At 42.7% G+C, this 25,033-nt stretch overlaps 1 protein-coding gene across 1 annotated transcript in view; it reads left to right on the top strand.

Annotated features, from left to right (window-relative positions):
• Window positions 1-25,033, top strand: part of HDAC9 (histone deacetylase 9) — a 572,443-nt gene that overhangs the window by 227,654 nt on the left and 319,756 nt on the right. The window contains exons 3-6 of the mRNA XM_054990743.1: window positions 10,620-10,861; window positions 12,906-13,053; window positions 15,662-15,788; window positions 17,369-17,490. Of these exons, the coding sequence (XP_054846718.1) occupies window positions 10,620-10,861; window positions 12,906-13,053; window positions 15,662-15,788; window positions 17,369-17,490 (639 nt within the window). The remainder of the gene's footprint in view (window positions 1-10,619; window positions 10,862-12,905; window positions 13,054-15,661; window positions 15,789-17,368; window positions 17,491-25,033) is intronic.

The following is a 25,033-nucleotide window of genomic DNA, read 5'->3' as shown; positions in this document are numbered from 1 at the left end:
GGTAAGCCACTCCTCTCAGCCCCAGCTCCCCAGCTGTATTGTGGGGATAATAATAACAATGACTTTTTCCCAGCTCTGTGTGTGGCATTAATTTGTCCAGAAGGGAGGTATATAAGCACATTGTTGTTGTTGTTGTTGTTGTTGTTGTTGTTGTTGTTATCACTGACGTGACTCCCCCCACTGTTATTCCTCTCTGTTGCTTCCAGAAAGCTTTATGTTCATGACTTTGTGCTGCACAGACATCTCCTTGCATGGCATGCTTCCTCATGTCCTGGTTTACACTGAATTAAAAAAAAAAAGAATTTCATTATTTATATTGCATCATCATAGAAACAACAAAACCACATAAATAAAACTAGGGTTGAAAGAGACTGTGGGATATCTCTGGGGAAGACTGATTCATGAAAACAGGAAAACAAGAGTAGAAATATCTAGTGATATTTCAGACAGAACCTCTGAACCTACACTGAATGCTTTGTCCCTTTGGAAAGGAACAAGCATTGGAAATGCTAAGCTTCTCCCTTATAGATTTTCTGTCACTTGTTCACCTTTTCCCTGATGATAATCCTAAAAAGCCCTAGAGATTTCATCCCATGCCCCCAAAGCACTTATCTACCCATTAAATATCCCACCCCTCAAATTTGTTATCTACATTTCTCCCACCAAATCATCTCATATCCCTTGCCTATTCCTACAGTCATATCCACTTACCATGTGGTCAGTTAGTACACCATTTTGATAGAGGACCTTCTTATCTTGACCAGGCCTCTGTCCAGCACCTCCTCTTTTGCTGCTTGCTTTTTGAGATTTTGTAGTTAGGCCCCCTTGGTACTTTCTATACAGAACGAAGCCCTACAGCTCATGGGAATGGGGCAACCGAGATGGAGGATGTCTAAACAGCTGCCATGTGGGTGCACATGATGAGTTACATGAACAAAATGACATGCCAAATTAGGGAAGCAATGGTGTGTTGACACAGGGCTCCCAAAAAACTAAACCAAAGTGTTAGGGATGCAGCTATGTTGTGATGTGGCATGCTTCCAGGAAGCAAAAGTAAACCGCAGAAGTAAATTTGTTACAAAAAATAGCGAACCAGTTTATGAAGTATGTGTGTGTGCAAAAAAAGTAAATGAAAACGGGTAGTAGATGAAAACAGTATTTTGCATATAGGTTCGTATGTAGGGATAGGGAGAGGTTGCTGTTCAGTTCCACTTCACAACTCAGTATCACTGAGATCAGTCAAGAGGTCACTGGTATACATGACAATTATTCTTGTGATCAGGGGTTTTTTCCTGGGAAAAGAGGTGGTGGAACTCAGTGGGTTGCCCTTGGAGAAAATGGTCACATGGCTGGTGGCCCCGCCCCCTGATCTCCAGACAGAGGGGAGTTTAGATTGCCCTCCACGCCGCTCAGCGGCGCGGAGGGCAAGCTAAACTCCTCTCTGTCTGGACATCAGGGGGCGGGGCCACCAGCCATGTGACCACTTTCAAGAGGTTCCGGAACTCCGTTCCCCCACATTCCCCCTGAAAAAAAGCTCTGCTTGTGATAGTTTAAGGTCTTACCAGCTATTTTAACTGTTGATGGAAATTGCCTTTTTTTTTTACTTTCCTTAGATTCTCATCAGAACAGTTCCCATGATCAATACATTGTATTATTCATAAGCCTAAACTTGTCAGATTAGTATAAAGGGGAGCACTTTGTATATCATGCTAGTATAATATACAACAAATGATTTCATGATCACTTTTGAGAGGCAGAAGTGACCAGAGGTTGCCTTTTCTTTTCAATATTTACATGATGAAATGGTCTTGTGAAAAAGATCCTCCAAATAATGGCTGGGATCTGAAGAAGCAGTGTAAACACCTCTAGGCATGCATGGAAGAGTAGCTACTGGCTGCAACTCATAGTGTCACATCGACTCCTGCTCCAACGTATCCCAGACTTAAGAAATGGTTTTACAGAGGGTGGGGATGGGGTCAGAAGTGTCTGGGCAGGGTGAAGTATGGCATGCATAAATTTTTGGACCCTTTCCATTTTGCAGCATTGTAGCTAGTGGCCTTAGGCATCAAGGCCCTTCCATCTGAATATGGAACAGGAAAATACCACCCCCCCTCAGTAATTCACCTCAAATGAATTGATTCTCCTTTACACCAAGATTTCTTGTGTACTATTTATTTTGGTTTAAAGTTGTATCAGTTTTGTGAATCAGTAGTAGTTCAACACATACTTTCTCCCTAAAATTCTTGTGTCATATGGAATGCAATTTGTTGCTCTGCCCTTTAACATTCACTTCATTCTGCCAATGCCAGTCACTGCTTAGATCTCTTTAGACACAATTGCAGTTTGCATACTTATTGGGCAAAGTTGTCATTGTGTGACAGAGCAATGGGTGCACACCCCACTCCTCTGCAGTGCACATATTGGCATGTAGGGGCTATTCTTCCAAATACATATAAGCTAAGTCTTTGTGATCGCTCTTCTTTATTGGGTAGGGGAAATAAAAACTGTACTGATCCAGCTTCCATACCTACAGGTGCTCATATGGAAGTACCTCCTCACATCAGGTGTGATGAGGGAAGAAGGTGAGACACACAGCTGCTTCTTCAGTGCTATTTGAGAAATGCATAGACCAACCCATAGGAATACTTCATTACTGGATCTTTTCAACAACAAGAAGATAAATGCATAGGTTTTAGGACAAGCACTCCTTTCCCAGTAAAGCCCTCCATGGTTTTTTTTCTGTGAAAAGAGGTAGTAGTACTCAGTGGCATAGCGTGGGTTGCCAGCACCTGGGGCAACTCCCTGGTACCACCTTGGGACCATGCAATGATGCCACTTCCAGGAAGTGATGTCATTGCGCAAGACACAATGGCCACCCCACAAGCGCAATTCAGGCCTGCTTGCCTCCCTGCTCCTTACCTGGCAGCAATGTTCCCTCTAAGCAGTATAGTGTTGTGAGCCAGAAGTTACTTTGTGAGCAGTAACTTGCAAGTTTTGAGCACGCCTTTTCCAAAACCAGAATCCATTTGGTTAAAAGACTTTTGAATTAGATTGTCTGGGGCACTGGTATTGGGTGCCATCAATATGTTGATGAGACCCTTATGCATGTGGTACTTGAAAGCTTATACCTCAATAAAGGTGGTTAGTCTTAAAGGTGCTACTGGACTTTTTACTATTTTGCAACTATAGACTAACATGGCTTAATCCTCTGGATATTAAAGAGTGCATCTGTAATATGTGGAATTCGCTACCACATGATGTGGCAACTGCTAGAGGGTATTAGGAACTTTAAAAATGATTAGAGAAATGTGTGGATGAATGGTCTATTCACAGTTATTTTAGCATAATAGTTAACTGGATACTCCCCATATACGAGCAGTATACCATCTGAGGCCAGACCAGGACAACCCAGGTTAGCCTGATCGTAGATCTCGGAAACTAAGTAGGTAATCTCTCCAGGGTTGTTTCACAGAGGCAAGCAATGGAAAACCAGCTCTGTACATCTCTTGCCATAAAAACCTTACAGGGTTGCTATTTATTTTATTTTGTTTGCACTATTTATAGTCAGCCTTTCTCATTGAGACTCAAGGCACATTTCACAGTGTGTCAATACAGTCAACAGAATGGGGCATTCAATAAACAATACAATAGGGAATGGGTTGCAGAAATTTGAAAACAACCAGAAGTTGGATACAGTGCTGAAAGTGTTGAGAAACAAGAAACCTAACTTCCTTAACATTTATACCAGGGTAATAATGTGGGGCAGACTTGATGGGTAGGGCGGAATACAGCTTGAGTTTCAGGAGCTAGAAGCAGACATCCTCAACCTCCATCCTCTCCAGGTGTCAGCCCCCAAATCTTCAGGAATTTCCCTACCTGGAACTGAGAACCCTAAAGCACGCAAGCCAGCCAAGGCCAGGGCACACCATGTAGGTATGCCCTGCTTGCACTTGGCCACCTGCCCACTGCCGCTGCTGCCTCCTCTGGCTCCCGTAGCCACAGCAGAAATGAGACTTGGCCACCTGCCCACCGCTGCTGCCTCCTCCAGCTCCCGGTGCTAGGACAGAAAGGCTGCTCAGTGGGCCTGGTGGAGAGCCTGCGTGGGCGCCCGCCTGCCCACTGCCACCTCCAGCTCTTGGCGCCAGGATGGAGAGGCTGCTCAGTGGACCTGGCAGGGGTGCCACATTGGCACCCCCACCACCACCTCCACCACCGCCACCACTGCCTCCTCTAGCTCCCAGCACCATGATTGAGAGGCTGCTAGGCGGACCTGGCAGAGATGCCATGTGGGTGCCCGCCCACCGCCACCGCCTCCTCCAGCTCCTGGCACGAGAGGTGCCAGAACAGCGTTCCACCATGTTCTGACAGAAAAAAAAACCCTGGTTGTAATGCTTGACATTGATTTGGCATTGCAAAGTAACTCAGGAAGTGGTACTGGCAAGTGTTGGCTCTATGACACCAGTAATCTCCAACAGCAGCAGCAGAGATCTTAGCATGTATGTTTGACTAGCTGGCAGCATGATGGCAACTTTTAAGGCATTCCAGCAAATGTGAAGGTTAAATCCACATTTATCACGGTCTTGTTTTTATCTTGCCCTCAGCATAAGGTAACAGTATGAAAGATGCACAGGTTCCTTGTAAGGAAAAGCAACTCTTGTTGAAAAAATGATGATTGCTTGATTGGTTTGCAGGATGTTGTAGAAAAAAATAGGTTTGCTAAAGTATAAATAAGACCAGAGAGGCCAAGACATATTTCCAAATATTTAATACTGTTGGCATATCATTGTGGATTTGACACAGGATCTTTATTTTGCTCCATCCAGACCCTCAGGTTTCTGGAAGGAGATGGACTCAAAACACAAATGTGGCTGAACAGGTTGATCAGTCTTAGCTTCCTAGTGTTCAGAGGATGAGTGAATCTTAATTTCAATCCTGAGTGATTGAAATGAGAAGACGGGGATGAGGGATGCTGCTAGAAATAATAACAGATCACTTCAAGCCCTGCATGCATGCACAGGGTCCTCTCTGGATATGGTACTTTTATAAAAGAAAAAAAGCCAACAACTTCCCCATTCTAGATCAAGATGTCTGTTTTAATTTGTTACTGTGATAGCACCATTCTTTGTGTTTGCTAGTTAATTAATGCCAAATCAATTTTGGCAGTGATTAAGTATATTTCATCAATTGGCAGAACCCTTTTCCCCAGGGTGTCCAGGTTCCCCTACCCCCTGGGTGGGCCGCAGGGTGCCCTGGGAGTGCTCCCACACTCCCCACTCAGCCGATTCAGGCTGATTTGGCCTGGATTGGGTCGTTGTGGAGCGCGGGAGTGCTGCTGCACTCTGCAGCAGTCTGATCCAGGCCAATTTGGGCTCAATCCAGGCTGAATTGGCCCGATGTGGAGCAGGGGAGAGCACCCTGCGCCCTGCAGCAGCCAGATTTCAGGCTGATTTGGCCTGGATTGGGTCGTTGTGGAGCGCGGGAGTGCTGCTGCACTCTGCAGCAGTCTGATCCAGGCCAATTTGGGCTCAATCCAGGCTGAATTGGCCCGATGTGGAGCAGGGGAGAGCACCCTGCGCCCTGCAGCAGCCAGATTTGGCCCCAATTCCTCCCTCCTGCGAGGTGCATTCCCCCCACACACACAGCCAGGTAAGCGGGGGCGAGGAGTGGGAGCAGGGGATCCCCCACCCCCAGTGGGGGACTGGCAACCTTACCCTCCCCTCAAATTTCAAAACATTGTATTTTCATAGCCGGCCACAACACACTGCAATTAACTCCTCCGTCAGAGTGGCATATGTGTGTGAATCCTTTCCATCCCACTCCAGCCAGTCTGGATCTGGAAAGAAATAAATGGACGTCTGAAATGGCAGGAAATACACATTCGGGGCTGATGGAGCCTGGGGAGCCTGGGGTGTGGTTTGGGCCAGGACCTCATTGTGTTATAATGCTATAGAGTCCATCCTCCAAAGCAACTATTTCCTTGAGGGGAACTGATCTGTGTCATCTGGAGATCAGTTGTAAATCCGGGATATCTCCAGGCCCTATCTGGAGGTTATTTATTACTTCTAGGCATTTAAAAACTAAAAATTAAAAAAATGGTTGTGGATTTTAAAAAAGACAAGGGGAAGAATTGTTCCTTCCAAACAATAAACACGCGAGTGATAAAAGCAGATAAATTAGAAAACTCTGAAAATATGTGGGGTCACTTTGATATCATTTCAACCACTCTTTTTTGTTTAATCTTTTTTCTTTTGCCAATGTGTATGCCCTTTGTTTTGTAATATGTTCTTGTTTCAGTATCTGGAATGCATCAAATTGAGCTGTGAGTGTGGAGAACTTGGGAGGAAGGGAAGGGTGGGAGAGATTTTCACTCAAATTGTGGGGTTCACTTTGCATGCCCCCAAAGCTGCTGGATTTTGCACAGCTCTGGTAACACGCATTGTTCCTGGCGAGGCTTATTATGTGGCACAACGGATGTAAGAAAATCCATCTCTCCACTTTAAACATGATAAGCCTTTGTCACCTACAATGCAATTAATGCTAAAAATAGCATCCTGCCTGTGATAAGTCTGTGACTTGAGGGGGACGAGCCATGTCCAAATAACAAAGGCTTATCTGGAGGGCCGGAGGAGTCTGCCTCCACTGAGCTGTCAGTTTGCTGATTGCCATTTCTCTGTGAGTTTGATGAAATATTCATGTCTTTGCTCTGCTCTCTCCAAGCACTATTGATTTCTTGTATAAACGCTGCTATATTTAGTCTAGACAAATGGAATGTGGTTTGCTGCAGAATAAATTGGATGAAAGGGCTGGGATCTTGCTGTCCGCTTTCTTTTCTTGGTCTGGGACAATTATTTATAATCAAGGGTAGTTTTTGTAACTTAAGGGTGATTTTTTGCAATTTTGTGATTAGAACAAAAGCCAGGAGTTGGCGCAAGATAATACAATCTGAGTTTAAAATTCAGCAATGTTCTGAGATTCACAATAGCTTTTCCAAAAAGTTTATAAAAAGTAGTATCTGTTTATTGATGAGGGAAAAAATAAGAGGTACTTGGCATTTCCCATCCTTTAGATATATTTTTTTTCTTTTGCTGGATCATGAGTTTAACAGTATTTAAGAGAGTATTTTTTAAAGCTGCATTTACACAAGTTCTTGTTTGAAGAGCGTACAATTCATGCTAATGAATAAATATTCCTGTTATATTTTGAGCTCCATTTTCCCTGTTGAGAACTACTTGAGAAAATGTTCATTAAAAGGCCAGGGAAGCAAATATTCTTTTTTGTTTTTGTTATTTAATAATGGGAAAGAATCTTACTGTCCAGATTCACATACCTCTCAGATATACATCTGGACATTGAGGCTAATGTACAGTTTTTGATTTTGAAACAGCTGGCTGGTATACTTGTGTACTACTGCCCTCTACTGGATGCAATCTCAACTGATCCATTTTGCACCATGGGCCATATTCTGCTCACAGCTAGAGCAGATTGTCTTTGCAAACAATATTGAGAACTCTAATTCTGTGGCCAAATCAATGACACTTAAAACGAATTCTAAAATGTCCCAGTGATAGACTTCCTACTGACCCCCATTATGGAGGTACTGGGTTTTAAAGTCATTCTGGTCCCACCGGTTGTAAAGTAAAGGACATGCTCTTATCTCCAGTGTTATTGGTGCTATTGGACTAAATTATGTCCTGTGTAGCTGCTATGACCTGAGGCAAGGTGACAGTCCTTCCCAGTGACAAATGTGGGACCACCCTATGAGTTCAGTTTTATTTTTGGTACCTCTAAACTAAGGGCATCTCATGACGGTCCTGTTGTCAGCTGCACCTAAACACCTTGGGAACAAACATACTGTCACCATACAGAAACCCTCATTGTGCCCCTCAGAAGTAGAGGGAAAAACCAGCACAGATCTTGTTCTCCCCAAACACACTGTAGCTCACTCTTCTGCCTAAATATAGAGCCATAATTTGGCAGGAACATCAAAGTAGGATGTGTGCAGAGCAGGAGTGTGTGTGTGTGTGTGTGTGTGTGTGTGTGTGTGTGTGTGTGTGTGTGTGTGTGTGTGAGAGAGAGAGAGAGAGAGAGAGAGAGAGAGAGAGAGAGAGAGAGAGAGAGAGAGAGAGAGATTTACCTTTTTTCCCCTTCATCTTATTTGTGTTTCAGACTTCGTTTCTAGTCTTGGAAACCAGGCTGAAATCCTGCCTTTGGCAATAACCCCCTTTCCAAATCCTTAGAAATACTGCCCTGACTTCTGAGAACCTGAATTTAATTCCTCATCAAAGTGTGTTTTTGCTTTGGAAGTGTTCCCACCCTCACATCCCCCCTCCCCCCCCACCTCCCACAGTGCTGGGAAGTGTCACCACAGCGATTCCTAAACTGAAACGTGCTTGTAGTGGGCTGGAAGAGAACTTCCAGTGGCAGCAGAAAATTAATTAATTGGATAATTAAAAGTTCCTGTGAAGCCAAGGTATCCTTGCACAGAGAAGACTTACTGCTGCATCTCTGTTGGGGCTGCTGCTGGGATCTTTGTCTTTCCAATCAGTCTCTGCCAGGGCAGCAGTTCAGGCAGCGACTTCTGTTGTAGATCTGTGCAGAGGGTGTGCTCAGAGCATTCAGTCACTCCAGATGCAAAAGGATCACCCAGCCTTCTTGGGAGCTTACAATGGCATTTTTGCTTGAGACTTGACTGTTGGTTGGCTTGATGTCAGTTGGGAAGCATATCTGGCTCCTGCAGGAATGCAGGGTGTGGGTGTGAAATGGGGAGTCCTGACCAGAAGCTGAAGTTGCCTGTTGCCATTGCCAGCAGGGTAGGTAGGGTTGCCAGCCTCCAGGTAGTGGCTGGAGATCTCCCGGAATTACAACTGGTCTCCAGGCCACAGAGATCAGTTCACTTGGAGAAAATGGCTCCTTTGGGGGGGGGTGGACTCGATGCAATTATGCCATGCCAAGGTCCTTTCCCTCCAACCCCCACTTTCTCCAGGTTTCTCCAGGTTTCACCCTTCAGATCTCCAGGAATTTCCCAATTTGGAGCTGGGAACCCTAAGGGTAGGTGCCACCCTCCCTTTTCCCTGCTAAGATATAAAGGCATGTCAGAAGTATCTGGGGAGGAGGCTTCCAGACAAAGATCACATGGAAGGAGGGGAGGAAAAGGCCGGAGACAAAGGCTGAACGTACTCCTGTCTGAACCTCTGACTCCTCCACACTCCCTTCTAAAGGGAGAAGGCCCATGAAGTTGTGAGCTGGTTACAAGTTAACAGGGAGGAGCCTATGAGACAAAGGGAGATGACAAAGCACAGTTTCTTCCATCTGGCCTAATGCACACACCCTCTCCAGGAGTCTCACAGCTGACTTTTCTAGATTTTTTTTTAGTATGTAATGTAAATTCAGGCTTATATTTATCACCACTAAAACTTTAAAATGTGAGTAGAGCCTTACTGGATGCAGGGCAAATGTCCATCTGGACGAGCATTCTGCTTCACACCTTGCCTAGCCAGATGCTTCCAGGAATCCCACAGGAGGACCTGAAGCCTCTTGAGAGTTCCCTAAATAGCAATTTCCTCCGGGAGTTCCTCTCATCTCCTTTTAAACCCATCTATTCCAATGGACTTCACAGCAGATTCTGTAAACTAATAGTCTAATCAGGAAGATGCCTCTCTACCTGGATTCTGCCAATTTGGCCACCTGGATCCACATCACAGTAACATCAAGACTAGACTACTGCAGTGCACTCTACATAGGTCTCCCGTCAAAGTCAACTTGGATACTTTAGTTGATGCATAATGTTGCAGCTTGATTATCATCAGGAGCTAGGCGGAGCATGCATGTTACTCCCATTCTGCAGTCACTGCAGTGGCTACCTATCAGTTACCAAGTTCAGTTTTAAGGCTTTGGCTATCACTCACAAAGCCCTTCATGGCCTTAGTCCCTCATCTACAAAATCGCCTATGTTCCACCATGGCAGCTTTGCTCATCTGAACGGCCATCCTGCCGTGGGTGCCATCCTGCAAATGGGCAAAATAAACATCTGTCTGTACTCTGTCATGCATCCTCTCCCCGCCTTATGAAATGGCCTGCCTGATGAAGTTAGGAGGGCTCTCACTCTCCTGGATTTCCATAAATTATGCACAATGGAATTATTCAGGAGGGCTTTCTTACACAGGTAGGAGGGCTATACTGTAAGGAAATGATTCAGAGAGATACTTTGATAAAGGGGCAGGGATGTGGACTATACTACTATGTACTTACAGGGTAACTTCTGCATCACTTAATAGGTCATGTTTAATTGCTTATGCTTTGTTTCAGGTTTGTATCATATTTAAGTTTTGAAGATTTAAGATTACACACTGTGTAATCCACCTTGAGTCTCAGTGAGAAAAGCAGAGAATAATTAATGTAAATAAAATAGAAACAAAATAAAAATAATTAAGTGCTGCATGAAGAAATGCTTTTGTTTGTCACTCTTGGTTCTTTGGCCTATCAGGTTCAGCAATTCACAAAATTCACGAAGTATGGAGAAAAATATTTCCCTGCCCCCTTTCTCCACACTGTTCATATTCTCGTAAACCTCTAACATGACCACCTATTTTCTCCTTTCTGTGTTTGTTCTTGCATACTAGTGGATGTGAAGTCAGAAGTACCGGTGGGATTAGAACCGATCACACCATTAGACTTGCGAACCGATCTCAGGATGATGGTTCCCATGGTGGACCCCATTCTGCGGGAGAAGCAGCTGCAGCAGGAACTGCTACTTATCCAGCAGCAGCAGCAAATTCAGAAACAGCTCCTGATTGCAGAATTTCAGAAACAGCACGAGAACCTGACTCGACAGCACCAAGCTCAGATCCAGGAACACATCAAGGTAGAAAGATGTTTCCTCTTTCACCCAGATTCACCACAATGAGATTAATGTTGAAAGATCAATAATAGTGAGGAATGAGTAGCTCCTGGGAAGACTTTAATGGCTAACCGAGCTTGAGTTATGATTTGTAGGCTTGACTACAGCGTGCAATGAAAGCTTGAGCTTGCATGCGGATAATGCTTTGGCACTCTTTTGTAAAGAATGTCTTCAAATGCTTACAGGAGATGAGGCTATCTGAATTTGTTAAAATCCAACAACCAGCTCCCCCACCCTCCTTTGATTTTTTGTAGAACAAGATGTTCAGAATTAAAATATTTTGAAAACCTTCTACCCTTTTAGGGAACTTAGTTAGTGCCATATTGATCTGCTTTTAAGTGTGTGTGTGTGTTGTATCTGCTAATGTCCCAGCTCATAAAGTAAAGTAGACAGACCCGAACACAAGGCCCATTTTTAACTCACTGTCATATAGGGTTGCCAGGTCCCCTTATCCTCCTGGGGAGAGGACCCGGTGCTTACCTTTTCGTCTCTCCCATTGTGCTTTTCGTGCACATCCTTATCATGCACATGCCCCCACACCTACGTGATGATGTCACTTCCAGGAAGTGACATTGTTGTGCTGCCCTGGGAGTGTGCCCAGGAGGGCCATTCCCACACCTTTCCCCCCCGATAGCCAGGTAAGTGGGGGCAGAGGGTGGAAGCAGAGGATCCCTTTCCCCCACAGGGGGAATAGGATCCCTGCTGTCTTAGGAATAGTGTTTAGTGTACAGTCTGTATTGAGAATTTTAGCTAGAATTGTGAAGCATTTAGCTCCCAAAGTAAAAGTTGTGACTTTTGGAAGTACTGAGCTAGGGCTGCCAACATCCAGGTTGTGTCTGGAGATCTCCCCTCTCCAGACAACAGAGATCAGTACCCCCAAAGAAAATGGCTCCTTTGGAGAGTGGAATCTATGGCATCATACCCTTCTGAGGCCCCTCCTCTCCTAAACTCTACGCTCCCTGTGCTCCACCCTCAAAGTCTCCAGGGATTTAACAACCTGGTGTTAGACAACAATGTGACATAGGGCTAAATTCCTATTGTTAGAATGTACCTTGTTGCAGATTTTTCAGCTTGCATTCCAGCTTGCTTTCCTGCTTCCTGGGCCTGAACAGTAGTGTCTCAGAATGGACAGGCCTAGATAGGCCCAAAAGTGAAGCGAGCTTTTCAAAATTAAAGACATTGTTGTCTAACTCCAGAGCAGGCAATCCCATTCTGAGCACACTTTATTTCAAAAAGGTGTGTAGTTGCCAAAGATATGCGAGCATGCTTGGCTCCTAAAGTGCTTTCAGTGTTGTTCATATGTAATATAAAGCTTGACAAAATATCTTTGGACTGTGTTACTTTTGGACTGCCTGTACCCATAAAAATGGAAATATCAACAGTGATGTTGTAGACTACCTTCCTAATATGAATGAAGTTTAAACAGAACCTTTCACTAAAGCAGTGCAGAAACACCCACATGAATGTATGACTGTCGCTTACGCTCATGCCTTCAATCTGTCACACACAAAATTGTAAGTAGTTGGATGTGCAGAATTTCTTGTTGTTTGAGGACAGCAATCAGAGCTGTTGGCCTCAGTGATGAATGGGCAGAAAACGCACACAGATCTGCCTGTGGAAAAGTCTGATTGTTTGGAGAAAACCCACTAAGAGAAGCCACGTTTACTGTATTGTATCACTTTTATGGCATATTTCTTTTTAAAAACCAGCAGAACACTGAACGGAAGATAAACCTGAAAGAAAAGAAAGTTCCATTTTGGGTCCTGGCTGGTTAAAGACAGTTTAATCAGGACTGAGTCCCACAGAAATCTGCGGGGATTTCTTCTGAATGAATATGTATAGAATCAGGCTGTGAGTTCCACTTAAACCATGAGCCATAACTAATGCAAATCTTGTTTTACTTGATAGGACAATGATGATTAACAATTGATTGTAGCCATTGTCAAAAAGTAGAATGGCATTGGCTTGACTTGACTGTACTTTCTCATGACTTTGTCTTCTTTGCAAGTTACAACAGGAACTCTTGGCCATTAAGCAACAACAAGAACTTCTTGAGAAAGAGCAGAAGCTGGAGCAACAGAGGCAAGAACAGGAGCTGGAGAGGCATCGCAGGGAGCAGCTTCCTCCTATCAGAAGCAAAGAAAGAAGTCGAGAAAGTAAGATCTACTCAGCTAAGTCCCGATTCGGAAAGGCCATCCAGTTTCTGTTGGCTTGCTGCCACCTACATCACTACTGTCAACTATTAGTGGTCACAGTTTATCAGCCATCTCAAAACATGGCCTGTCAGTTAAGTTCTGTTTGGATTCACTGTGTGGCAATTTGATCCTTCTTTGCTAGGATTCGCACATATCTCTATATTTTTTATTTTCACATACTTGTGATGACGCAGCTACTCTTCCTGTAACTCTGCAGCTTGGTGTATGAATGTTAACTGACTCAGGCCCCTGTTACTGTGTCTTTATGGCAAACAATTCTAAAAGAGAGGACAAGACTGGAATATGATACTCACTAGGGGGAGGCAGATACATATAATTCCCCTCACAAATGGGAGTGAAACTCAAATAGTTCCTCTGCTTCAAAATGCTGTTTAGGGGAGGTAACAGATTGGAACCACCCACCGCATTTGTTGTCAGTGAAACATCCTGAAGGATAATGAAATACGTGTTAATTTTCAACAAAATAGAAAACTTCATTGTATGCTAAAAATATAAATTTAGCTTATATAGGGAATTATATAAACTAAGCGGTAGCATGCCACAAGATTCTCTGGGCTCTGTACTACTTTGCCTTTCACACTGACACATATGTTTTGTGGCAGATGTCTCTAGTTTTCACTGTGCGTTTGAAAACTACCCACTACACGCATGATATCATCTGTGCTGTTCAGACTCTCCTCTGCATGTGGCTCTTGCCATTTTTTCCTCTTCCTTATGAAAAGTGTGATTTCAATGCATGCCTGTTGCAAATTAATCGTGGAGAGTTATGCCTTTGAGTTGGAAGAAACAATAGGCTCTGAGGTAGCTTATATATTTGCTAAGAGTTTCTTCCAGCATTAGGGCCACTATCTGTAACTTTTCCAGAATCCATTGCACAGTTACTTATTTACTTAAAAATGTGTATATTGCTCTTTTTTCTGAAAAGGACTGAAGTCAGTTCACAATATAAGCACAATCCATACCATACAACTATTCATCTTCCAAAATAAGAGCCATAAAATCAACAATGAATTTAATTTCTACTTTATATCCAATGCTTGTGAAAGTGCTGCCTGATTTTGTATAGTCTATGAGGAACTTTTCTCACAAATGCCCTTTTGAAGAAATTCATGTTGGATATGGCACAGCGATGCCATGAAATTGATTTCAGTGATGTAGTGTGCAGAATTTTGGGGGTAGTCTACAGTGGTGCAGAGAAAATTCCCTAAATTTCATATATGAATAGCTTGCCAGAGAAAACTATCGTTCTAGGGAGCAACTTAAAATGATCTCCATGCAGCATCCATTTAATGCACTTTGGCTTTTAGTATCACATTATTCAGCGATTCAGAGGCTCCTCACCTCTGCAGGAGTATACTGCATACCTTGCAGCTGTGGACAAGTTTACATCGGGACCACACAGCGTAGCATCCAGACAAGAATAAAAGAACATGAAAGACATTGCAGACTTGGCCAACCTGAAAAATCAGCAGTGGCTGAACATACCCTAACTCAAACAGGGCACAGTATCTTATTCCAGGACACTAAAATACTGGACAGCACATCCCCGACTACTTTGTCAGATTGCGCAGGGAAGCCATTGAAATTCATAAGCATAAGCACAATTTCAACAGGAAAGAAGAGACTTTAAGAATGAATAGGGCATGGTTTCCAGGCCTCAAAAACACCAGACTAACAAAATACCCTACATCTTACAATAGCCCTACAGATAAGATTAGTATATCAACTTGTTGGGTAAAATATAAATTGCAGAGTAGAGTTTTGCACAGCAGATAAAGAATCACAGACATGTGTGTTCAGCTTCTAAAATAACGTTTACTACATACAGGGTAAAATAATAAAGGTTACATTTGAGATAAAATAAAGAAGAGCTAACTTAGTTTCTACATCCTTACATGCTGGAGATAACGGTCTAACTGACTGGAGAGCAATGGCATCCTAAGTAAAAGGAAAGAATGTTAATTGCCCCCAATAAACCTGGTCAGCCAATAATCAGTCCTAGATCTGTTCATTAAACATGCAACTCCCCTTTTCCATGGTGGGAAGATCAACTGGACATCTAACTGGCCTCATGCTAACTAGCTGTGCCTAACTAACCACAAACAGATTAACTCTTTCATGACAGAAGAGAATGACACTTGTAAAATCCTAACACAATCACCAATCTATATGCAAAAGAACCTCCTCAGGATACAGTGAAGCTTCCCCCCATTATCATGCCAAAACCTGGGAAACTCTTACAGGATGACTCAGCCCAAACCCACCTTCCTGAGTAGATATAAATTACCTGCTAACATTTTCTCCACACATTGACACTGAGAGATTTCTGTCTTTCGGTGCTACACCTCTGAAGATGCCAGTCACAGCTGCTGGTGAAACGTCAGGAACTACAATGCCAAGACCACAGCCATACAGCCTGGAAAATCTACAACAACTAACGTTCTCCGGCTGTGAAAGCCTTTGACAATAACTGTTGGATTTATTTTTTAAAATGAATTCTCAGCACTTCATCTTATTAATCCATTTTAAATACTCCTGTATGTTCTAGGAGCAGTGGCCAGTACAGAAGTGAAGCAGAAACTTCAGGAGTTCCTACTGAGCAAATCAGCAACAAAAGACTCTCCAGCCAATGGGAAGAACCATTCCGTTAGCCGGCACCCTAAACTTTGGTACACGTAAGTTCATCTTCCTTTTATCTTGAACACATGGTGCTGCTTTATGCTGAGTTAGTCCATGGGTCAACTATTTCTGCTCTGATTGGAAGTGGCTCTCCAGGGTCTCAGGAAGAGGTCTTTCTCTTCCCCTACAAAATAATCCTTTTAACTGGAGATCCTATTGAATTTGGAACCTTCTATGGGCAAAGCATCTGCTTCATCACAAACCAGAACTCTACCTCAAAATCTTCTCAAACTTGAATCCTTAAAAAAGCTAAAATCCTAACTGATAGTCTTTAGTTGATGTTTGCAACTTCCATAGGAAGGTTGCAAATCTAAGTATGTGTTTAATTTAGTATCATTTTTATCCCACCCTTCCTCCACTGAGCTCAGATAGCCCAGTCCAATCTTATTTTCACAATCCTTTTAAATTGATTAGACTAGCCCACTGGACTTTAGGACTGAGGAAGATTTGAACCAAGTCTCCCTGATCCTAGCCCAGTTTCCTTAGCAGCAGCAGCAGCAATGATAATAATGGTAGTCATTGTAGTAGTTGTTGTGTGTTATGTATTGTCAAGTTGCTTCCAACTTATGGTGACGCTATAAATTAACAACCTCCAAAGCATCCTATCATTAACATCCTTGCTTAGATCTTGTAGACTGAAGGCTGTGGCTTGTTTTATTGAGTCAAGCCACTTGGGATCTTCCTCTTTTCCTCCTGCCCTCAACATTTTCAGTGTTACTGACTTTTCCAATGGTCTCCTTCTCATGATGTGTCTGGAACATGATAGTCTTAGTTTTGTCATTTTAGCTTCTAGGGAGAATTCAGGCTTGAATTGATCCAGAACCCTCTTATTTGTCTTTTTGGCCATCCATGGTATGTGTAAAATCTAGTAGTCATTGTAGTCATTGTAGTCTTAAATTAATTAATTATAAATGGGTATTAAAAAAAAAGATTACCCATCCACAAATACTTAACTTTATATTCCTCGTCTGGATTGCTGGGCTTTCTTAATTTCTTGCCAATTTTTGAAATAATTTGTAAAGTGTGAAAAAGATTTACATCTCTGTGTTGAAGGTTCTTTTACTGCATATAATTAAATATTTGGATAGCCCAGGCAAGCCTGATCTCATCAGATCTTGGAAGCTAAGCAGGATCAGCCGTGATTAGTAATTGGATAGGAAATCTCCAAGGAAGACTAGGGTCACTATGCAGAAGCATACAATGTAAAACCACCTGTCAGTCTCTTGCCTTGAAAATCCCAGCAGGGGTCGCCATAAATCAGCTATGACTTGACAGCATTTTCCACATCCACTAATAAAATCTTTTATGTATCCAGATTGCAAATAGGAATCAGTCTTTATTAATCTGCTATAGATTAGAAAACATGACATCACCAGTCCAATAGCAAATATTATCTGTATTATCACAGCACTTATCCAGCATGCCTTTTGTGAACTGCTTGGAGAAGATTATCTAAAAGTATATTGTGGCTCTTTAAAAACAAACAAACAGAGTTATTGCATGAATTGTTGACTTCTGCCACGGAGAAAACAAAATGCAGTGTAAAAGCAACTTTATCTCTCTGTACTTTCTTTAGGGCTGCCCATCATACCTCATTGGATCAAAGTTCTCCACCTCTTAGTGGGACATCTCCTTCCTACAAATACACATTGCCGGGAGCACAAGATGCCAAGGATGATTTCCCGCTTCGCAAAACAGGTGAGTAGAAACAGCTTACTTCAAATTCCTAATCATTTAAATACTTAGAATATAGTTTTGATTTTGCTCTTACATCCCAGCAAACGTTAACAAGATCTGCAAGTATTGAAAAGGAGTTCATATATGCTTTGTAATTATGATCGTCACTCAAAAAACAATGAACCAAAGAGCTACTTGAGGGAATGCCAATGGACTTGGGCATGCTGAGAGGGATTTCTGACTTTCTTTTGTTGAGTAGCAGACCTCTGTGCTATATCTCAAGCTGCTTTGAAAAGTCCCTTGAGGTTCAAATGTGGTTTGCTGTGTGGCATGCAGGGCTGCTATTTGAGAAATAAAAGCCCCAAACCTCCTTAGGCGTACAAAAAAAGTTGCACTGGTTCCTGACCAATAACTCTTCTGTTTATGAGCTTGCATTAGCCCTCAAGTTCTGCATGTGCACCTTTGCTGTTGTAGAAGCCATATGTGGGAAAGTGCCTTGCATATGAAGTTCACAGGGCGCTTGGGTTAAGACATATATATCCTCAGACCATTCAGGCAATGGCTAAAAGGGAGATACCACTGCTAGGTTTGCTGATATGGTTGGGAGGCTGAGGAACTGAAAGGATAATCCTGCATCCTTTCACAGGAGTGAAAAAGGGAAAGGAGGATGTGAATTCACACATCCTCCTTCTGCCCATATTGATGGTTGGCACTGACCTCACTAGTCATCTGGTGAAGACGTAGGCAGCTATAGCTGTGTACAGCTGCATACCAATTTCAGGATTAGGTCATATGGGTGTTTGACAAGCCTGCAGGGGCTCCTGCAAGCTCTACACAAAGGTCAGGGTAGGTCTCCACCAGACTTGCACTGTGCCAATGCTGACATGAAAGAAAATGGCAATTGAGACTTGCCAGCATCAAGAGAGACTGTAAAATGGAAAATTTATACTATGCCCACCATCATTTGTAGACATTTCTTTTGCAGAAAGCAAATCACAAACTGCTCGACTGGTCAGCCTGTTTTTAATGTATTGGCAAACACCAGAAACTGCTACAAAACACTTGCTCAGTCTCTCTCTTATAACTATTTTATAGTGTTTATATGTAGGATGCCAAGCCTTTTCAGTGCTAAGCTTCATTGTATTTTCCCTGCCACAATATGGTATGCATTTATAATTTTTTAAAAAATGTTTGTCTGTATGTGTATATAAAATATCTGTTCTCTGGATTGTGCTATATTTAGGAAATTTAGGGTTCCCTCCCCTTTGAAAATATGCATTAAAATGGCATTATTGATATTTATGAGGTGTAAAATTGTTGATTGGTACAGCTAAACATTTTCAAACATTTGAACAGTAACGTTCTGGTGCAGCTGTTAATACTTTTACATCTCTGTGGGGGTTTCAAAATATTCCTTAATTCAATTCTCATTGTCTGTATAAGAGGACTGCAATATAATTGAAGCCAGATGTTTTCTACACATTATTCCAAATATTTGGGCACGCCATACGTCAGCTACAGAGAGAACACACAACTCTGGGGTGCTTTTAAAAACACAACATATGACATACAGAAATGAATAATGAACTGATCTCATTTTGGTCACTTCTGTTGTTGTTTAGGTGACAGGCTTTCAAAGGGAAAGTATAAATAGAACATTGGTACAGTAGGCCACGTGCTAGGAAAAGAACTTTTTGATGACAGCTCTCAGAATTGGTTCACATATTGCATGCATCCTGTTTAAGTCCCTGCCTTTTGCTTCCTAATTGGAAGGCACCTAATGTCAGCCTTCAGCAATAGATTCACAAAGCTCCCAATGATTACTTGCTGGTTTAGGGGGGAAAGCAACAGGAACCAGGATAACCCAAGTCAAATGACCCTAAACTGATCAGGGTGGCCACAGGGCCATCCCTTAGGCAAAGGGGACATTCTGGAGCCTACAACATCCTCATGGGGCCATTCCAGACAAAGCTATTCCATGAAACTTTCATATATAGAGACAGGTTCTTTTCCTGCAAATAATTGACCTTTGTCACAAGGAGTGGGCCTCCCCTCCTTTTAAAAAAATTGCCAGCAGTTAGTGCAACTTCACCCTAGCCGGTAGGTTTTGTGATTCCAAAGCCTTTATGCACTGAAAGCTTTGACCAAAGAATGTGGCATTTTAATTTCATGTAGAAACTTCTTCCCCAAAGACTAGCATATCTTATAAAGCTCAATTAATTTGCATATCATTTGTTGGGTTAGAAATACTTCTCAGCTGTAAAACTAAACATTATAGGCAAGTAGGGAGTACTTTTTAATACAGGGCTATAAATTCATTGAAGCACATTTTGGTTGAAAAGTGAACTTATGAGGAGGTATGTACACTGGTTCTTTCCAGTTGTGTTCAACAGATGACTATATACAGGTATGATTATGCCCATTGTAACTGAGCAGGGTTTGAACTGCTACAGGGTTTGCTACTGCTTTCCCCCCTGCTAAATATTATCTGCACATGCAATCAAAACAAAAGTGGATTTATTATGTGAATGATAAAAGCAGTGGGATTCTGTTGGGGAAAATATCTAATATGCTGTATTAGACTTGATCTAGCATTTGGCTGGGATCCAGGAGTGTACAATCCAGGATTCATGAATGGGCTAAATAGCCAGATTTATGTTGATCTAGAATAATGTGGCTATGCTAGATCACCCTGGAGAAGCCTGGATTGGATCTGGGAAGCCGAACTCTGATGGGCCAGATTATTCAGCCCTTGGCCTTCACCTCACAGAGAAAAGCAGGCAGGCATCCCTGCAGATGTGGAGCAGCAGTGAGTGAGAGGGCAGCAGTGCAAAATGGAGACAAGTTTCATGCTATGGCTGGAGAGCAATTCAAGACTGGAGGAGAATAGGAGGGAGCAGGCAGAATGTATTCCTATCCCAATCCTCAACCCCTACCTGAGCTCCAAAAAGAGCCCTACAAGCCACCACCAGCATCCTTAAGACTCTGTAGCTCCAACAAGCCTCACTCCCCCTTGCTTCAATTTGGGATTCTCTGGTTTCACATTCGACTTCTTTGGTTTGACATTGGAGTTTTATGGTTTGACATTAGTTCCCTTTGATTCTGTTGGGCTTTGTTGGTTCAGCTTGCATTGAGAGTGGGTCTTGCATTTGAGATTGGCTTTTGGCCAAGGGTTGCCTTTGCTTACTGTTTCCCTTTGCCTGAAAAGCCGTGCAAATGTTTCCTCCATAGGAAACAATGGAGAGTGGGTGGCAGTAGCTTGTTCAAGGGTCCATAGAATTGGACCCCAGGGTCCAATCTTCCTGAAACCTGGGGATCTTTGGATGGTCAGGAGTAGGTTTCTTGCAATTTTGGTGGCATTTGCTTGAAAAATGCCCTCTGCAGATTCCAGAAAGTTTTCCCATAGGGAATAATTGCTGGATAAATTTGGGATTCTCTAACCAGATTAGAGAATCTAACTTGGATTTCAGGGATACTGAATTTTTTTTTTTGCAAGATTTGGGTCCAATAGTATCTTAAAGACCAACTAGATTCTCAGAAGCTCATACTCTGTAAATCAAGTTTCAGATCAACACAGCTACCCACCTGAAACAGGTTTTTTGGGGGTAGTATTTCTGAATTCTGGATCTAGATCAACAATATTTTTGGTGTACCCCCCTACTTGGATCCGCTGGAGAATTTCACATGCTTAAAAGGGGAGAAAGTTTTGGCAATCCCCCTTTCCAGGGCAGATCTCTATCTCCCTCATATGCTGTTTCTGGGGAGTCTTCTGTCCCTTCAAGAGGAGCATTTCTGGGGGCACTTTGGATTGTAGTGGTGGTGGGGGCGTCACATTCCGCAGATGGGGATTCCTTAAATCTGCTGAAAACGTCCAGTGGATCAAATAGCCAAAACACACGTTAAGAAAAACCTAGGTTCAGCACGTGTTCTCTTACCTCAAGGTTTGCTGGGATCTGTAGGCGTCCTGGAAGCTTAAAGTTTAGCATTTACAGAGCAGCAAAAAGGGAAAGGGAAATACAGGCGCCTGTATTTTAAGCTTTAAGCTTCCAGGACGCCTTTAAGCTTCCAGGACGCTTACAGATCCTTTAAGCTTCCAGGACTTTAAGCTTCCAGGACCCCTATAGATCTTTAAGCTTCCAGGACGCCTACTTTAAGCTTCCAGGACTCCTACAGATCCCGGCAAACCTTGAGGTAAGAGAACACGTGCTGAACCTAGGTTTTTCTTAACGTGTGTTTTGGCTCTAAGCCCTTATTTGGAGCATAGATTGAAATGTTTATGGCTGGACTGGATAGATTTTGTGAATAGCAGGGAAGCTGCTTGAGGTTAGTAGTACTCATCTGAATATGGCTTGGAGACTAAAGAGGCAGACAAGAATATCTACAGCCAAAGTGTATGAAGTTTGATGGAATCTTCTCAGCAAAGCTAAGTATTGGCCTCCACTTCTCCAGGAAAGGTTGCATCATGTTGTTCATATTACTTGTCTTCCTACAGATGAAATCTACTAATATTATATCAGAACTGGCCCTGAAGCCATACAGTATAACTAGAGCAAGATAGCTTTAATCTTGGAAATCTTCACGTGACGGAGAGGACTGGCTCTAGCTCTGCCTGTCCTGAGAGACAACCAATGGGAGTGGGCAGAATGCTGGGCCCATGAGTGAATGTTCATTGGAGGGAAACAAAGGCTCTTAGGAGCTGCTGGACAGAAGGGCTTGAAATGCTGCTAGAAGAGACAGCAGAAAGATAGCTGGTTGTGAATCTGTTCTTTTATATTGTAACCTTCCCTATTTAATTCCAGTATAGTTTTTAGTTTAAAATCTATTCACTCCTATATTCCGTTGTGTAAATAAAGTTTAGTTTGGTTTTGTTTAACCCTGGCTGGCATGAGATTGTTAGCTATGGGGAAATATCTGAAACACACAAAAACGCTCTGATCACATTAAATGGGCCTAATATAAATGGTGGCAGCATATATATAAGGAAAGTAACCTCTGAGTTCCCTTTTCCCCAATAGCCCTGGGCTGTAGCTGGGTGAGGGGGGGCACACACAGGGAACTGGCTGCCTGTCTGGTGGAGCCTCTGGAGGAGGAGAGAGGGGACCCTGTGAGGACTGGGGTTAGGGGTCTCTGCCTGCAGTTGTGAAGGTGGAATGTGGCAGTGGGCAGGGGGCATGTGGCAGTGGACTCCCGGCCTTTGCTTGCCTGGGAAGCCCAAACCTATGAAGAGAGGTTTGGGGTGAACAGCAAGGAGAACGAAAGGCTTGTGTGTCTGTGAAGGGGAAAGTCTACCCAGCTCCCCACCTATTGCCACCATACTTCACAATTAGTTTTTGTAATAATTACACAGCAAGTGTTAATTTCCTTTAAAGTACACAGTATCCCCAAGCAGAAACAAGAGATAGTTTAAAGCCAAACCCCAACTTGAAATTGATTGTTAAATAGCTAGACTCCTGCAGTTGTGAGGAAACTGTGAATATCATAATCAGAAGGCAGTTCTGAAAATATTTCTTGCTCTAGGGGCTGGAGAAATGTTGTAGAGCTTGAAGTGAGAGCTAGATTTGCATATTTGTATAAGATTCCTTGTTCACACATTGGGTGACTTAAGTTTTTTTCTTAGTAAACAAAAAAAGAGTAGTGCAGTAACTTAGGAGAAAGTTTCCGTCTCCGTGCTTACTGCCTTGGCTATGTCCAGTAAGAGAGCCTTGGTGTACAGGGTGGAGTTTCAGTGTAGACTGTGGGAACAAGCATGGAGATAAAAATACTAGAGTAATATACATCCCTTAATTTCCAGTTGCATTTGACAAAAGCCGTTGATCTCTGCCTCATCTTCCTGCTGGCTGCAGTTGATCCTTCTCCCAGCAGCAAAACAAACAATTGGCAAAATATGATGGGTGAGGCCAGCTGCAGTTGGTGGTGCATGTGGTATGAGATGGTGCACTGGCATGAACTATTGATGACTGTGCTGATTCTTGCTTGGAATTCAGTCTAAGTGTAAATATTATTTGCATACAGAAAAGTATGCCTATGCTATTTTTTTAAATTCCTGCCCTTCTTAATCAAGTTATACTCATCAGTCTCCTAATAAAAGACTTGTACCTCTCTTATGTCAGTTAATTTGCACATGCCCCTTGTATTATGGTCTCCATTTGCTTGTTTGCTGTGTTACTCACATTGTTGACCAATTACTAACTCTTGGAATGTGAGGCCATCCTCTAAGGATGGCATGAGATTGGTGGGGTATGTGTTGCTTGCTTAGTCTCCTCTGAGTCCTGTCTTCATTGGATCAGTTTTCTTATGCTATCTATATGATGCACAAAGTGCATACCGTTAGGGCCGGATGAAGCAATGTAATGGTTCAGCAGAGGCAAAGAGATACAAATAAGGAGAAAAGTCATACAACCCAAAAACTCAATATAGTTTAGTGATCTCAAGAGCGTCCCATTCACTTCTGAAATAAGGGAAACTTTGGCACATGGAAAGTTATTCTCCAGTCTGCACAGCAAAGGACATCTTGGTTTGTGGCCATGGTGCTTGGACTTCTCAAATAAAGTATGTTGATTATTTACAAGGAATTTCTCAAGTTATTAAGGGGTGTGTATGTATATGTGTGCGCGCGCACATATGTATATACACACTCACTGGGCCCACAAATGCGATTAAAGATTCTTGCTGCCAAATCAGATGTCTTGACCAAAGCCAAGTCAGTATTTTGGAACTGTTTATGAAGAATGACACTAGCTTTATAGTTCGCTCTTGATTTTCTCATGGGAAAGTAATATAAATGAGAGTGATTCCTCCCAGTTGGGCTTCACTGTTAGTAATGCAAATCATGCTGAAATTGTACATAATTCTCTTCCAAAGAAAAGGAAATAGCATTTCAATGGTTTCCCTCAGTGTCTCGTTGACTTATGGTGGCGTACAATTAATTCTGTTAAATTACTCTACCAGATGGAAGGTTACATTGTGTGTGAAGCTAATTAAAATTGCACTGGTATTATATTCCAGACATAAAAGACCCAAATCTGAAACTAAGCTTGCTTTAATCAATTTTCTTACTGAGGTGAAGCCTCTCTACTGTGAACAGGTAGCATTTTGCCCTTGCTTTTGACAGCATGACAGAATCCAAATTTCTGGACCCCATGTGGAGGCCACGTCATATCTCTCTACTTGGCAGCTTTTCTTCATGTCGGTGAGCTGTTCATGTGGACCCAGCCATTCTCTCCCTTTCACCACAGGTCTGGACTTTGCTGTGGTGTGCAGAAAACTGCCCAGTTTGCATGGTGGTGAGCTGATGCACTTGAATGGCTGATTACTTTGAAATCGCTCCGGGTAGCACTCATGTGCACTGCCTCCATCTGTAGAAGGATATAAATGTTTAATATTCTTCATGAACAATTGCAGCTTATGAGGAATGGTTTAGTCCTATATGAAGTCGAACTTCTGTCTCTCCTTTCCTTTCCTTTTCTGGTACGGCTTTATTGGCTATAGCTTTAAGCCTAAACACACTGATTTAAGGTGGGAGTGGGGGGGGGACACTATACGTCTGCTGTAATTGTAGACATTT

Source organism: Eublepharis macularius, chromosome 11, assembly GCF_028583425.1.
Source record: "Eublepharis macularius isolate TG4126 chromosome 11, MPM_Emac_v1.0, whole genome shotgun sequence".
NCBI classification, from domain to species: domain Eukaryota; kingdom Metazoa; phylum Chordata; class Lepidosauria; order Squamata; family Eublepharidae; genus Eublepharis; species Eublepharis macularius.
Note: the sequence above shows the minus strand (reverse complement) of the source record. Positions and strands in the feature narration are given on the sequence as shown.